Source organism: Drosophila grimshawi, unplaced genomic scaffold (genome assembly GCF_018153295.1).
Source record: "Drosophila grimshawi isolate 15287-2541.00 unplaced genomic scaffold, ASM1815329v1 contig_311, whole genome shotgun sequence".
Lineage (NCBI taxonomy): Eukaryota > Metazoa > Arthropoda > Insecta > Diptera > Drosophilidae > Drosophila > Drosophila grimshawi.
Genome location: NW_025063098.1, coordinates 13,275,706 through 13,291,681, shown reverse-complemented (window position 1 = coordinate 13,291,681; position 15,976 = coordinate 13,275,706). Strand labels below are relative to the sequence as shown.

General features: G+C 40.1%; 4 protein-coding genes across 5 annotated transcripts; 2 read left to right on the top strand and 2 right to left on the bottom strand.

Moving 5' to 3' along the window:
* Positions 1-113: 113 nt before the first annotated feature.
* LOC6567960 lies at positions 114-3,565 on the bottom strand. The gene is made up of 3 exons (XM_001994313.2): positions 3,292-3,565; positions 3,031-3,184; positions 114-748 (listed from the first exon to the last, which is right to left on the bottom strand). The coding sequence occupies exons 1-3, from the start codon at positions 3,435-3,437 to the stop codon at positions 386-388; spliced, it is 663 nt and encodes a 220-aa protein (XP_001994349.1). The 5' UTR covers positions 3,438-3,565; the 3' UTR covers positions 114-385.
* A 5,729-nt stretch (positions 3,566-9,294) lies between these two features.
* LOC6567961 lies at positions 9,295-14,105 on the top strand. The gene is made up of 5 exons (XM_001994314.3): positions 9,295-10,678; positions 11,396-12,067; positions 12,134-12,266; positions 12,375-13,759; positions 13,832-14,105. The coding sequence occupies exons 1-5, from the start codon at positions 9,436-9,438 to the stop codon at positions 14,014-14,016; spliced, it is 3,618 nt and encodes a 1,205-aa protein (XP_001994350.1). The 5' UTR covers positions 9,295-9,435; the 3' UTR covers positions 14,017-14,105.
* A 193-nt stretch (positions 14,106-14,298) lies between these two features.
* Positions 14,299-15,158, top strand: LOC6567409 (probable ribosome biogenesis protein RLP24). Its single transcript, XM_001994315.2, has 2 exons — positions 14,299-14,472; positions 14,587-15,158. The coding sequence occupies exons 1-2, from the start codon at positions 14,392-14,394 to the stop codon at positions 15,079-15,081; spliced, it is 576 nt and encodes a 191-aa protein (XP_001994351.1). The 5' UTR covers positions 14,299-14,391; the 3' UTR covers positions 15,082-15,158.
* On the bottom strand, positions 15,159-15,939 carry LOC6567410 (D-aminoacyl-tRNA deacylase). 2 transcript variants are annotated; one of them, XM_001994316.2, is made up of 4 exons: positions 15,825-15,939; positions 15,671-15,761; positions 15,382-15,614; positions 15,159-15,313 (listed from the first exon to the last, which is right to left on the bottom strand). In XM_001994316.2, exons 1-4 carry the CDS (start codon positions 15,865-15,867, stop codon positions 15,204-15,206), a joined length of 477 nt encoding a protein of 158 aa, XP_001994352.1. In that variant the 5' UTR covers positions 15,868-15,939; the 3' UTR covers positions 15,159-15,203. The 2 variants fall into 2 exon arrangements, with proteins under 2 accessions (XP_001994352.1, XP_032596220.1); XM_032740329.2 differs by lacking the exon at positions 15,159-15,313 and having other exon boundaries at positions 15,562-15,614; positions 15,667-15,761; positions 15,825-15,920.
* Between the last annotated feature and the right edge of the window lie 37 nt (positions 15,940-15,976).

Here is a 15,976-nt window from a genome sequence, read left to right as displayed (position 1 = left end):
ATCGTTGATCTGCATACAAAATAAAATCAATTTATATGTTTTACATGTCGTTTTTGAATGTTATATTATAATTTAAGAAATCATAAATTAATACAAAATTAATAATTAAACTAATTGATGGGGAAGAGCACAGAGACTGGGAAAGGGTTACAAAAATACATACGTAAGACAAATAGGATAGCCAGAAGTTGAAAAGATAATCATAGAGTAACTAGCAAAAAGTACATGAGCATGTTCGCACAGAAGCACACACATCTACACACATGCATATATACTAATGTATGTGGTAGCTACATAAAATATCATTTTTGGTTTATTTGGAGTAGCTGCTCTGGGCTCCAACTCCAACTCCACACCTAATTCCAGCTGCTACCAATTGAGCAATTTAGATGCGCAGATTGGGATTTGTGTAGCGCACATATTTCAGCAGGGCATCGTTCTCCTCACAGACGAAGGACTTCTTGTGGTGGCAGGCAACATCGTGCCAGTTGACGCCATCGTTGTAGAACTGGTTTAACAGAGCCAAACAGTTTTCGGGTGCGCCATTCTGCTTGAATTCACGGTTATCGGGCTGGGGCAGTCCAATGCCGCCGGTGGGCGACCAATCGCCCTGGCCGCGCTCTGTGGTGGGTGCCAACTTCTGCAGTGTGGCGGTCCAGAACCAGCCGTTGATGTTCGTCGGCTGCAGATCGGGACGTTCACAGCCCTTAAAGTCGCACAGACGACCACTGGTCCAGATGTATTTCACCTGCAAATACATCATTTTGTATGAGTACATTTTATGTAAAATGTAAATAAATTAAATAATAAAAAAGTGTAAGAATCTTACGTATTATTGAAAATTTAATTTTAAGTGTTCCTTTTTTTATTTTAAAGCTTTTCATTTGTAAGCTAATTTATCTATCTATCTAAATTTTTACTAGTTCAAGTTCATTGCACTTGCAGTTTGGCTTAAAATTCCGTTGGCTCGTTTGTTGTACGCATGAAAATGCGTTGGCACCGATTACAGCTATTAGAAATTTTAGCTTTGGCATTTGGTGATTTCCCGATTTTAGGTTTGGGCCGCACACGCCCAATAACAAAAGGCAGCCAGACAGCCGGGCAGCCACTATTATGGTATCATTGAAAGCGAACTCATTCGAAGTCGCGCCCTTTGTGGCCGCACCCGTTCCAGCGTCGATGTTTGCGTGGTGCGGCTGTCTACATTTCAAGAGAGCCACGGGTGGTGGCAGAGGCAGCGGCAGTGACAGCAACCACAATGCTCATCAGTCACTTTCACCCGAGTGGCCATAAAACTGTTTATTTTATATGTACATATATATAGTATATATACATATCGGTATACACACGTACCGTATACCTGTCGTCAGCCGAGTGCTTAATGCTGCCCTTTGGATGACTCCAATGAGCGGAAAGTTGAAACTGAATGGACATTGCATTGTTTTCTTTTGTTTAGCTGCGGCCCAGCATTGTAATTGTTAAAGGTTCAATCAATCAATTGCAGCATTGCGGAAGTGAACAGGTGCACTTGCTTCACTTTGGTATTTGTGTGACGGGAAATGTTTTTGTCTCTTTGATCTGATATAAAGTAAAAGTGGAGCGCTCACGATAAATGCGCATGATATGAGACAGCTTAAGGCTCTTAAGCTTATCGGCGCATACGTAGGTAGGTCGGCAAAATGGCTCAAAAGAAAAGCAATAAAATGAAAGTCCATACGGTGTTTCCAATTGAGAGAATGGAAATTTGTTTAAAGAACTTTCTCAAACAAATAAAAGTATTGTGATCATCATTTATTGAGATTTTAAAAGCTAAAGCTTGATAAGGCTTAAGACTACCGCTTATTTCCATTTAATGGCAGTAATGTGGTGAGTCTTTAGACTAACTATCATTCAACCAAAAATCATTCCACAAGTACAATGATATACATTGCAGAAAGTTCGTTGCCTAAGTCTTTTGTTTGGCATTGGCACTGATTCGTCTGGAAGCATTGCAACCGCAAAAACGCTTCCTCGTTTCTGTAGACAAGTTTGCGCCGTTAGCTAAAGACAGACACACACACACACACACACAGACACACACACACACACATGCATTATTGATTGTTTTTCTCACTTTTGTGCATATATTTTATTTCCTTTGGTGTTTCCTCACACCCAACTTTCGTTTCCATTATCAGTTTTTCTCACGTAATTCACACGGAGACCGTTAGATGCTGCCGGCCACTGGTCAGCAGACAGTTGCAGACAACTCTTTAACTTGACACTTGTCTGTCTTTCAGTTGCATAAGCAACGAATCGCGCGCAAAATGTAATCACAGCAACAGCAACAAAAGCAAAAACAAAATTGCAAAAAAAAATTCAAAAATTTAATTCGTTGTAAATATGGAGTCTGCGAAAGTTTTTGTTTGGCTTTACATTGAACTTGAGTGAATATAAATCAATGAGATCAATATCCCACATCTATATTGAAATCTGACCAATAAGCCATTCAATTTGTATTGGGGCCATTAACGTGGTCACTTCATAATTCGATTATCTTTGGCACACTTTCGACAACATTTCGAGTTGTCATAAGTTCACAGAAAAAGTTATTTCAGTTTTGCCGCTGTTATCCCACACTTCGTCAAAACAGATATGACATAATCTCAACAATAGGCTTTAACTAACATTTACACGCTTGCGGCAAACATCATAAATTATTACCAATTGCTTTGACTTGTGTTGTGGTGCTTTTTGTCGAATCTTTTTTACTTATCAATAAAGAGACGAAATCTTTTCTTTTTTGATATGCCGCTTGTTTTGAGAAGTGTAGTATACATTTGTATGTATATCAATTGATACAACAATGACCTGCATGCATACATATTTTTTGTTGATTTTATTGAATTTTTATGATTTGTTTGACTGGTCAAAATAAGCTTAACAGGTACACTGATAATTCAAAAAATTAACATGTGAAGCAGCACTCAAGTTTGTTGCTCAAGTCTTTTGTATTCTTTAGACCCTATTTTTATAATGCGTAAAACTTACATTTTCGCCCACGACGCGTTGTTTGATCCATTCATTCTCCAGACTGGTCTCCAGCGAAACGGAGTCCATGCAACGTCTGCGGCAATAATTTCTGGCACTCAGCCAATCCTCCTCCACGCCCTTCAATTGTGGGTCACGCCACGAGAAGAAGTAGCTAAATGGTTAAGCGAGATGTAAGTGTGATTATTGCCAATTCTGCTTAAATACCTCTTCGGGCACTTAGTGACTATTTATTAGTGTTGAACGAAGTGATTAACTCACCCTTTGCCATCGGGTGTCTTCTCGTGAATTATGCGCTGGGCACACAGCTGCGGATTTGGTGGCTCCAGACGTCCATTTTGGAATTGCGCCGTGCCCAGGCTGAGCAGACCGAACAAACAAACACCGGCGACAATAAACGCTTTCATTTTTCTGGATGTCTTTCAAATATTTCTCTTGCACTCACACCCACACACTTTCGTTTCTCTTAGTTGTCTTTTTTCTTTCAACAATTTATCGAAATTGTTCGCGACAAGAAAACCAACGACCGACCGATCGACTATAGGCAACTGCAATGACACAAATTTTTTGGTAACACCCGGTCTTATATATGAGCGACTGCCACTTCGGCTCGTAGTTCGGCTTGGACTTCGACTCTCGGTTTTTGTGCGGGTTTTTCATATACCATGAAAATTTTTGGAGCTGCTTCACTAACGATGCTGAATTTTAAGTGCCCGTCTGGTTGCTGGTTACTGGTTACTGGTTACCTGTCGATTGCATTGACAAACATTTTCGGCCTCACTTGTCTCTGTAGGGCATTGTAAGTACTTACTAACTGGGTCCATCCATAATAGATGCGTTCGGCGCCCATCATTTTGCAGCACTTAGTAGTGCGAATACCCGCCTTGGCCATTTTACGTTATTTACTTGAAGCCCCCGGGCATCAGGCTATATAATTAGCTATACAAACAAGCAACGACCACGTCTCAAATATCATCAAACGAATGACAATTTCGTGTATACATCTACAGATTTACATACAAATATATGCTTTAGTTTCTTTAAATTTACATAATTTAATGCATTTTAGTTTTGTTGTTCGCCAATTGTATTTGTTTCAAATAAATATTTAACATCGGTGTGGCAGGCATGTATTTCTCTGGTTCGTGTACTCTATTTTTGCGCCTTGCCGTTTTGACCATTGCATAACCCAAATTTTTGTTCAAATTGATTTGGCCGAGAGTCACAGGTGACACATTTCGCATTCAGTCTTTACCTCGAGTGCCAAGCTTTGAAATTTCATTTTCAATTAGGAAGTCGGCTGGTAAATAGTTGTATTATTTATGGACATCGATGAGTGTTGCAGTAATGTTTACAGCAGAGAGAGATCGATTGAAGTAAATCATAATATTAATATCCAACTCGAGTGGCTAAGATGTAAAGAAAGTAGAAATAAATTTGGAAATAATGATAATAATTTTCTTTTCTTTTGGATCCCCAATTAATATTTTTTTAATTTTTAAATTCGTTATTTGGTATTACAATAAATTACTTTTAATTTGACTTTTTAAATAATTATAATGCATTTTATTTATGATATTGGTTTTAATACACAGTTTGCTACAATTCATGTGAAAATCGAAGAGAAAATCTGTTGAAATTAGAGATCAACAATTTTAAAATGAATTCCATATTGAACATTTTAAAACTCCAAAATAAAAACGGATTTTTATAATTCGTATGTAAATTAGACTTAAGTATCTTAAGAAGGTCAAAGTTAATTCGTTTGTTTTAGATAACTGCATACTTTGGCTTAATAGAACCGACTTGAAACTCATAAGATATAACGAATCTTAAATACCCTTCCAAAGCATAATAAAACATCTGTCTTCATACATGCAACTATTGATAATAGCTAACAAAAGTGATAATGAATAAAAGTGAATATTCATGGAGATAATGAGGAAATCAATACAAATTAAAAATGAATTACAGAAAAGTAAAAATACCACGAAATAATATTTGGACGACATGCATTTATCCCAAAACAATTCAAAATATGTCGAAGACACACATAAGCCAATATAACATTGTTAGGCAAGACAATTCCCACTATATATTTTGATTTTTGGCACTCTCAACATTAACTGTGTCGGGTAACAATCGATAAGATTTCAGGGCAGTGACTGATGGTAATACACACGCCCCCATTCGATTTAAGTTAACGGCAAACAAGTGCTTAACCCATTACATAACGCATATAAACAACGAGAAGATTTACATATTTATGTGTGTACGTGATATTGCATAAGCGTTAAATTAAATGACGCAGGCAACTCAATTCTGCTCAGAGTCCCCGTCAAGCCTGGCCTCATAACTGGCCCAAGTCGCGTCTCCATTTCCCATCTCAGTCGCCAGCCGCAGATCAAGGTCAGTGTGGCGCAAAGAAAATAACAACAGCAGCGAGTACATCAATGGCGAAATTTCACCAGCCAAAACCAAATTTAAGACCCAGACCCTGCCCGGCTGAGACCATCGTATTATTTTTGTTGTCGCTCGCATTCACGTATTTCAGCACAACGAAAAAAAAGCAGATACATTTTTTCTCGTCTTCTGTGCTTTTGGCCATTTTAACATGTTTAGTGATCACGTGCGGTGAAGCATGCAGTCGCTTGATCGCCCCTATTTGCCGTGCACATATACCTGATGATCCCATGTATCTGCTTTGTAGATCTGACAACCCAGTTATACAGTCAGCGTTGTCAAAAACTGTCAGGTGCTCGTCAAACATCTCGTACATCTCGGCATTAACGGATAATACCGCTGCAAATGCCTCGCCCAACTTTATGCGTGTTTACGAGTGTTCCATTTTTATGTACACAGCATCAAAAGATATAACATAACATAAAACTCGAATTTTGTTTTTACATCTCGATAACTGACATTTTTTGGGGAAGTAACAAAAAATGAATTGCAAAAAGAAAGAGAGTTTCCCAATCTAAGAAAGCGGTTATATAAAATAATGCAAACTATTTTTTTTTAAAGATTATGAACAGTTTTTGTACTAGAAAGCTGATTATATTCGATAATTAATTAATCTTAATGTTTAAATTCTAAGCCGGTTTTATTATCTAATTAAATTTGAGACAATCAAACTTCCCTTAAGAGTATCTGCATATTTTATACAAAAGTACACTTAATATTTTGTTGCTCATAAAATGTAATCTGTATTTATTAAGAAACATTACATTTTTATAATGTATTTAAATAATACATGCAATAGCCTAGCTTGAGCAAGTTGTTTTCCAAAACAGCTGACCGAATTTTCGATATCATAATTTGAATGCTCTATGATTTCAATTGACTCTCTTCTTTGTGTAAGAACTAGAAAAAAAATAAAAATATTTCAGTACACTTGCCATATTTTTAAAGTAATATTTATTTCCAATTGATTTTTCGAATTCGTACTCCAAGAATTATCTTCGAATCAAATTTATTATGAACATCTTTAACTGAATTGAAATTTGGATTAAATTCTATAAAACATTCTCAGCAAATATAAATTTGGTATGTATATATAAACAGTAAGTTGAAAAGGGTATTAATAATTTGCAATGTTTATGTCAATACTTTTGTTGTGCAGTCTTTAGTAGTTTTTTGCCATTAGGCCGATCAGCAAGGTTCAAGATTACTCACAATCAACTTAATTACTTGATCTCTTTTTAATTGCTCGCTTGGGTCAGACAAATAGTTATTGTTGATGTCTTGTAACTACCAAAAGATACAAATCTACTGTGCATAAAAATTGTAGGTTTGACATAAAACATTTACCCTTATGGCATTCAATTTGCTGTAACAGGGAGTATTTCATGTCCGATTGTGATAAGGAACTGAGACCAAATGGCAGTGATACTTCACATCAGATTGAGAGGCTGGGACACGTCTGTTTACTTATTAAAAAATTACCTCATATTTATGCAATGTGCCCACGGACTGTCGTCCGGCCGCTCACACGGGCCAATTTACCAATGTGTTGGGTAAATGTAAATATGTACTTATTGAGGGAGAAAGTGACGCCGTTACGTTGTTTTATATTTATGTTTATAGTTTTTCGTATATTGAAAATATTTTTTTGCACAGCTCGTATATTGTTTAATTATGAATATCTGTGTGTGTGTCTCTGTGTGTGTGTGCTGCCAAGTATTTGCACAAAAGAGAGTATGACAGGTGCAGCCGACCTATTTCCATGGGTGTGAATAGATTGAGTCAATATTTGAAGAAATGGGCTGGGGCGCTTAATATTTCTCACAACAGGTGAAATTATTATGTAAAATTGAACACCCCTTTGGAACTTGGAGTTCCCTCAATTGGCTTGTCTGTTTGGCCAACTCATGTTTGGCCGTCAATGTCACATTTTTGACTGCTGTCCGGAATGGGACATGGAAGCAACAACAACAACAACAATAGCAGTAGCGATTACTTATTATTTATGTCAGCGACTTATGCCTATATAGATATAATAATTAAAGTTGGCTTTATGTTCACACCGTGATTGGATTTTAAATATATACTTATATTTATATAGTTGAATCGGAACTTATAATGTTTATTCTGGCTCTTCTATGAACATCATTGAGCTTATGACTTTGGAATTTTAGACTTTAAACATGTGCTTAGGTTTATATAGTTGAATCGGAACTTTTAATATTTATTTTGGCTCTTCTATAAACATCATTGAGCTTATGATAATTTTCGATTTTAGGAACGCACACAAACTAGGTTGGCACGTGACCAATAACCTTAGACATACAAAAAATACTTGAAATTATAAACAAATTTTGGTGATATTTGTTTTTTTATTTAGCTTAACCAAGTCAAAATGTTTGTATTAAAGATTATGTGATTGTCACAGAAAAGAACGATTCGGAGGAAGAAGCGATTAAATTGCGAGAAAAGATTTAAATAATTATTTTTTTAATTAAGCTCATACGGTACTCGATTGCTCTATATTTCGATAGTAGGAATAATATCGATCATAAAAAATTGATTAAATTGTAATTTTTGAAGTTAATTTATTGCATTCTTTTCTATTTGTAAATTAATAGAACTTTAACTTTTGAAATATTTTATTGCGTATGGAATGTAATTATTATTTTGTAGTTCAAATTTTATTGATTTTCAAGACTTTTAACCACTGCAAATAGTCTATATTAAATAAATTAAATATATTAATATATAAATATTCAAACTATTTATATATATTTTTTATTATTTTGTTTTCAATTTATGTATATAATTGGAAGTGTTTTACCCGCTAACACATTTGGATTTGGAGGCCAAGGCTGCATTTTTGTATATGTCAGTGGCAGCGACGCTACTGAACTTTTTGGCACCTGACCAGATCCCAACCGCGGGCGCCACCGACACAACAAATATTTACGCACAATACTGTACATCTGTATACATACGCTGTAGTAATATGCTTGGTATGCATAATAATGCCTATTGCTTTCATAAACATAAATAAAAATATTTTAAGCAAGGGCTATTGAAGTGCCTTCTTACGCCCAAAAATTTTGTAACATCTTCATATTCATAGGCTTAGTCAGCAATCGAATTGTGCTTTTTTTTGAAAGGTGTCGCTCATTGCGGACATGGACATGGACATCAACGTTTATATCAGTCCAAATTCGAACTATAATTGCATTTCAAATAGGTGTCCGTTGCTGGCCTTGTGGCGGCACAATGCGCCTTGGCGCACGTGATATTTTATGCGCTGGATAAATTTATGAGATTTTCAGTATGCTGCGACGCATGCAAGTGCCCATTAATTGCACTTTTCAGAAAATGCAGTATTAATAAATCGCAAAAGGTGTGAGCTGTGAATAATACTATGTATTTTTAACCAAGTTTTACTTATCTCTAAATAACATTGATACCATTTAAATTCAAGCAGCACCACATTGAGAGACTTGCTTAAGCTGACTGCTCTGACACTTCCCCACTTGAATAAATCTCACCATCAACAGGCAGAGAAATCAGCCGACCGCCACAAACTATTGATTGTCAATCGTAATTCTTTGCTATCTATGTGAAATAACAGTTACTGGCTGACTATATATATTATTTTATTGTGCAAATATAATTCAATCAACTGAACTGCAGCTATGCTGATGTAGAACGTTGTTGCTTACACAATGCATGATTTGAATCTGCTGTCAAAGTAGTTAAATTAAAGCTGCAAAAGTCAAATTGAACAAAGCAGTGTAGGTGTCATTCCAGTATAATCACAGGTAGCTTGTCAAAGTTGCAAGTTGTGAAGTACATACTCAGAAATATTGAGCATTTTGCTGGAATTAACTCGAGAAAGAGCAACTGCAAGTATTTTCTGGATCATATAACAATTGCAATCATAAAGAAAAGACAATGGGGCGCCGCTGTTGCGTTTCTGAATGTCCATCGACGTCGCGGCTCTTTCAGCACCACGGCGTCACTTACCACTCGTTCCCAATGGACCCCGTCATACGGGCCATTTGGATCAAAAACTCGCGCACTAGTCTCGATCGACCAATTACAAAGAGTGTGCTTGTCTGTTCGCGTCACTTTCGACGGCTCGATTTTAATAACGTTCGCAATGGAAAATATTTGCTAAAGCAGCGCGTTTTTCCCACCGTCTTTCCGTGGGGCAAAATGGAACCCGCTGAGATCGAGGCGGATCAGCGTGCACTGCAACAGGCGACAGTGGATGGCGTTGGGGTCAGCGGTACCGCAAACAGTGCTACCAGCGAGGACTTGATCAGAGCAACTGTGGACCAAATTGTTGCCCAAATCCATGCCGAGACTGCCGAGCGGAATGCAGCCGCGGCCGGTGCAGCCGAGGCAGCAGCTAAAGTGGAAGCTGAAGTGCAAACAGAAGATGCTAAGGCAGTTAAAATCGAAGCAGAGACTTCGGCTGGTGCTGCTGAGAGTAAAATGGATGCAACTGTGCCAACTGTGGACGCCGTTGCTGCCGGCACAGCTGATTCCGCTAACGAAACGCTGCCAGATGCCAGCAGTGCCAATTCACCCGTGTCTGCCACACCCCCCACATATGGACCTCCCACAAACCTGACGATTGGCGCACGTCTCGAGGCGTTAAGCGCTGATGGCGCATGGCTGACCGCACGTATCGTCGAAGTCAACGATAAGGAGGAAACGCTGCTTATACGTTTCGAGCGGAACAGCAAGCTAAAAGTGTTGCCCTCGACGAACGGCAGCTACCAGGAATGGATGGGTTTCAAATCGGATCGCTTGCGTCAGCGCATCAGCTCGCGTGTGCTGCCCGTCTTTGAGCTGGAGGAGAAGTGTATGGCACGCTGGTCCGGACCTCGCAAATTTCCGGGCACCATCAAGAAGCTGCTGGGCAACGATACCTACGAGGTGCTCTTCGATGATGGCTACACGAAGAATGTGCGCGCCGTCCACATGACTAAGTTGCCGCGTCAGCTGCCCGCGGTGGGAACTGAGGCAGCCACTGAATCCCTAACCGCAGACTCAGCCAACGTTCCACTTGCAGTCGGAGTTGGAGTGAAAAGACCAAGCACTGGTCCTAGCAGCACCAATAAGAAGAGCAAGACGACACCACAGCGCAAGGACTGGCCATTACTGGATATGTCCACTTTGGATTTAGGTATGTTCACAAACCTGACAGCTTGACTTACACACAAATATAAATTGGATGTGAACGTTTGGACCAAAAGATACCCTGTACGTAGATATTTATTAGATTAATTTGCCAACTTCTGTTTGTTATCGATCCAAATGATCTACCATTGAGCGAATTATGGCAAACTTATCGGCTCAAAATACTTTATTGCACTCGGTAATCAAATTTTATCGATTTTAGGGAGATAACTATGCCTTGTCACACAAATTAATTTAATATGATCCAAGGAGTCGGAGTAGCTTATTACCTTTTGCATATTACTCACCCATTGCTTATAATGATAATATTTATATTCAAAAGAATTGTTCATTTATGTTCTTGGTCGATATATTCATTTGAGAAGGGGTGTCAATTTGGCTTTTGTTTTTGTTGATCTTTGGAGATCTTAAATATTTTAACAATATTTAGCAAATTGAGTTGAGAAAAATCTGTTTATATATTAGTCGAAGGAGTTGTTTTCCAATATTTGTAATCTGATTGATTCGAGCCTGTTGCATTTGTGCGGTTGCATTTCGATTGTCAGTGCAAAAAGAAAAGGTGAAATTTGCCTGTTTGTTTTATTGCATCCCTGGCGATAAACAGCAAAACATAAGAATGGAAAGCTCACTTCGCAGTAATTCTCGTTAGAGTTTATGTATATTGAATATAAGATTATAATTGAGTTCCCTTCATTGCTTGCAGCTGCTTTGGGACTGCCGGACATACCGCACGATGGGGAATGGACCTGTCACTGGGTAAACGATCAGCCCATTGGCACCGAAGGTTTTCTCATTGTGGGTGAGCATCAGAAGCCAACGGTAATTGTACACGACTGGCGGCTGCCGGATGGTTGGATCAAGCACATGTATCAACGCTCCAATGTGCTGGGCAAGTGGGATGTCATCCTGGTGTCGCCCAGTGGCAAACGATTTCGCTCCAAGTCCGATCTCAAGGTGTTTCTGGAGTCGCAGGGCGAGGTCTACAATCCAGATGTGTACGATTTTAGCATTCATCGTCGACGCGCCAAGGACATCAATGCCTATGTATATACACACGACTACAGTCCGCAGCAGCCGGTCAAGCCAAAACCATTGGATGTCTCCCTGGACACTACTGCAACATTGCAAGATTTGAACAGCAGCAAATTATCGACTGTCACGCCCATATCGGCAATGGGTACGCGACGCAATGCAACCGAGGAGAGTCAGTACATGGAAACACCAGTGGCCTCATTGGTGCCACCTGCGGAGCTGATGTCGCCTTCGCCACATGCCCAAGGAGTTGAGGCGCTGTCTTCCACAGCTGATGCAGCTGCATCCAGCTCTGCTCCTGGCATGGAAGAGCATGGATCCGTTGTTGTGGAAGATGGTTGCGGTGCGTTAGCTGTCTTATACAAATTTTGCGCTTATTAATTTAGCTTTTTTTTCAATTGTATTGCAGCCTTTATTGGCGGTTTGAAAATTCAAATAACCGACAATTTGTTCGTTTGCCCTCGCGACGGTTGCGGCAAAACCTTCCGAAAAGAAGATTTTCTACAAATACACATTCGTCATTACCACAAGGAACTTGCCGAGTAAGTAAAAAGAAAATAAGAAAATACATCAATGGTCGGAGATGTCTTCTTCATATAGATTTTCGTATATTTAATTTGTATTAATCATAAACTAAATTCATTTAACAGGCACGTCAGTCACTGTCCTAAGATGCAGGAGCTGGCCGTGAAGCGGACGCATCCCTCATCAATTGAGCAGAACGACCAGACGCCCAAAAATCAAATACCCAATCAGCAGTTCTTTGCCAAGCTGCATCAGCAGGACTTACAGCAATCGCGTTCCTTTCGACGTCACCCAGTGGGCACAGAAACATCGCCATCGGCTCGGGACACATCTCCTAATATTTCGCCTAGCAGTGCAGGAATACCAATCAAATTAGAATCGCCAACGACACCAGAATCTGTTTCAGCAACTGCAGCTGTTGGACCAGTGACCGGTGAAGTAGCGACACCAAGTCCACTAGAAACAAGCAAATCCGCAACACCAATCGCCACGACTTCGTCCAATCGATCCGTCAAACGTGCGCGTCCGTCATCTAGAAGACGTCAGTCAGGCTCACGTAAGAGCAGTCGTCAACGCACACAGCGTCGTCCAGTGAATTCATCCCAAAGAAGAATTCCTGCAGCGGTCGGTAATTCGAGAAACTTGCCGGTCTCGGGGGTTGATCACGATGTCACTCAACTGTCGTACACACCCATTCCGGAGGCTCGTAACGATTCCAAGAAGCGACGCATAGCTACTTCGGGAACACCGGTTGGTTCTCCTGCCAACATCGCGTTGGTGCCGAGACCATTATCCAACGATCTGGTTGACATAAATGCAGCTTTGCCGCCGCCGCCTGCACTACCATTGGCCCCCCCGACGCCGCAGTACATCAAGGAGAACGGGGAATTAATCCGCATTGTACGCATGCGGCAGGAGGAAATCATTAACTGTACTTGCTACTATGGCGATGAGGATGGCCTGATGATACAATGTGAATTATGCCTGTGTTGGCAGCACGGCCACTGTTATGGCATTTTCAAGGAGTCGGAAGTGCCGGAGAAGTATGTCTGCTATATTTGCCGCAATCCGCAGCGCATGCGCGAATCAATGCGTTTTAAGCATGATCAGGAATGGCTATTCGAGGGTAAACTGCCAGTAGCTGGCTATCACACGCCTAATCAGCAGTCGGTCAAGAAGTTCGAGCTTTTGAAGCACTCTCACACCCTGACCGGCAATTTGCTGGATGCTAAGCGTTTCATGCACTCGCTGCAGGTCAAGATCAATATAGCTCGGAATCGCTGCCACCCCAAGCTGTATCTGTGGGCCAAGAAGTGGGACGAGGATCAGACAGATGCCTCTGCCTCGCCCGTCAAGCGACCAAAGGTCGAACAGACCAATTGGCCACATGCGCCACAACCTGAGGCTGCCATCGATCCTGAGGAGTGTCAATACCGTTTAATTGAGCATGTCAAGGTACAACAATCATTATTGATGAATCGCCTTAATGACATCGAAGCTGAAATGGATGGTAAGTTTTTTTTTTTATTTTATTTAATATATAACGATTGCAATTATATTGAGTGGTTTTTATTTCTTGCAGAACTTGAGAATGAGGACTACCTGACCGATCTTAAAGACTCAAACATTTCGACAACCAAAGAAGCCATGGCCACGTTTATTAAAGAGCTAGAGATAATGAAGCGTCTTGCAAAGCTCAACAATGTGGCCAACATGAAACAGTCTCTAAAGGACCAAGAATCGGTGTCTGAAATTAATCAAGCGTAAAATACTGTGGCAGTAAATCTTATTTGAAATATAATTTAATTAATAGTTTTTTGCGGTTATGAATAAAGGCTTAAGCGCCATCTATCTTATTAATTGTTCTTCAATGACTTTCCGATACAACTGCATCATATTTGGAAAGTGTTGTTATTATATTATTAATAAAAACAAAGTATTACAGGCCGTTTCGAACAAAACGTATGTTCACGAACCAAAATGAGTAGTCATTATCGATAGTAGTTAGGCAATGTGTTAAAAATATCGATAGTATCGATGTTGGATTTGCATCTCTGCGGTTTATTCCTCTTCTTCCTCAGCAGCACATGTGCTGACTGTTTTGCGTTTTATTTTTACAAGTTATTTTAATAATTTGTAAAAATGCGCATTGAAACGTGCTACTTTTGCTCCAGCAAAATATATCCTGGCCACGGGGTACAATTTGTACGCAATGATTGCAAAGTAAGTCTAATATAGTCTCAAAGAGTATGTTTTATTTACACATGCATCTCTTCTCATATGCGTACAATGCATTCAGTGATACAGATATTAACGAATAAATATTGCTGTTTGCAGATCTTTAAGTTTTGTCGCGGGAAGTGTCACAAGGCGTTCAAGCGCAAGAAGAACCCACGCAAGGTAGGATGGACAAAGGCACATCGCAAGTGGGCTGGCAAGGAGCTGACAATCGATCCCAGTTTCGAGTTTGAGATGCGTCGCAATGTGCCAATCAAATACAGTCGCGAGACCTGGCAGAAGGCCGCTGTGGCCATCAAGAAGGTCACTGAGATCAAGGAGCGCCGCGAGAGGCACTTTGTTATGGAGCGTCTGCGCAAGGGCCGCGAGGTTGAGATTCAAATGGACGTTAAGGATGTGCAACGGAATATGTCACTTATACGTTCACCTGCCGCTGGCCTGAAGGAGCGTCGCGCAAAGGAAGAGGCCGAAGAGGCGGCGCTAATGGACGATGATCTGTCCGAAGAGAAGATCACATACGTCGATGCTCGCGAATTGGAAAAGAGACTCGAAGAGGGTCTGGGCGTGGAGGACATGGAGATGCTAGAAGCTTAAGAATTCGTACACCATTAATTTTAGTTTTAAGTTTGCTGATGATGAAAATAAATGTAGTAAAACCCGTGGCACACTTATTGAAACATCAATTTATTAAAAATAAAAATACGTTTTATGCCATCTTATTTTTCCGCACATTCCTCAGCCCGCTTCGACTGAGGAGATTCCAATTCAATCGTAACCGGACCGTCGTTTTCAATATGCACCTGCATATAAGCACCAAACTTGCCATCTGACGATCGAAATGAAGAAAGGATAAATTCATATATGGGTATAGGTAAAATATACCAAACGGATTACCTTTGATTTTGCTACTGACGTATGACTGTCGCAGACGATCTAGGAATTGATTGTATAGCTGGTTAGCCTCTTCACCTTTCATGGCCCCTGAGAAATCGGGCTTGTTGCCCTTTAGTCGATGGTAGAGTGTAAATTGTGACACGCAGAGTATATCCAGTTCCAAGTCTTTGACAGACTTTTGCCAACGTTTCCCCTCATCCTCAAACAGCCGCAATGCGAGAATCTTGCGCACGCTAAGGTGTCAATCAAAAAACCGATCTGCACGTAACTCAATGAGGTATTTACCTACAGATATTCTACATCAGTTGCCGTATCACTAGTCTTAATGCCAACCAGCACGCAGAGGCCGGGTCCAATAGAAGACACCAGTTCATCGAGCACTGATTCAGACACACATCAGGTGGTTTTTGAGCAATTTCAGGAAAAGTAAATATAATGCTTACCCGTGACTTTAGCGGCCTTAACACGTTGAATTACAGCGCGCATTAAGGATGTTGATATAAATAATATTCCTGTTACGGAAACTCTTGATTTATCTCCGATAAGCACCTGTACACAGCTGTGCAGTTATCGATAACCGCGCATTCAGCTGCTC

Coding starts and splice junctions, on each gene's coding strand:
- LOC6567960 (XM_001994313.2), bottom strand. CDS start 3,437: ATGAAAGCGTTTATTGTCGCCGGTGTTTGTTTGTTCGGTCTGCTCAGC. Junction 3,185..3,291: donor AAGACACCCGATGGCAAAGG/GTGAGTTAATCA, acceptor TTAACCATTTAG/CTACTTCTTCTCGTGGCGTG. Junction 749..3,030: donor AACGCGTCGTGGGCGAAAAT/GTAAGTTTTACG, acceptor ATGTATTTGCAG/GTGAAATACATCTGGACCAG.
- LOC6567961 (XM_001994314.3), top strand. CDS start 9,436: ATGGGGCGCCGCTGTTGCGTTTCTGAATGTCCATCGACGTCGCGGCTC. Junction 12,068..12,133: donor TGTTGTGGAAGATGGTTGCG/GTGCGTTAGCTG, acceptor ATTGTATTGCAG/CCTTTATTGGCGGTTTGAAA. Junction 12,267..12,374: donor TACCACAAGGAACTTGCCGA/GTAAGTAAAAAG, acceptor TTCATTTAACAG/GCACGTCAGTCACTGTCCTA.
- LOC6567409 (XM_001994315.2), top strand. CDS start 14,392: ATGCGCATTGAAACGTGCTACTTTTGCTCCAGCAAAATATATCCTGGC. Junction 14,473..14,586: donor TTGTACGCAATGATTGCAAA/GTAAGTCTAATA, acceptor TGCTGTTTGCAG/ATCTTTAAGTTTTGTCGCGG.
- LOC6567410 (XM_001994316.2), bottom strand. CDS start 15,867: ATGCGCGCTGTAATTCAACGTGTTAAGGCCGCTAAAGTCACGG. Junction 15,762..15,824: donor TAAGGCCGCTAAAGTCACGG/GTAAGCATTATA, acceptor TGTCTGAATCAG/TGCTCGATGAACTGGTGTCT. Junction 15,314..15,381: donor CGTCAGTAGCAAAATCAAAG/GTAATCCGTTTG, acceptor TTCGATCGTCAG/ATGGCAAGTTTGGTGCTTAT.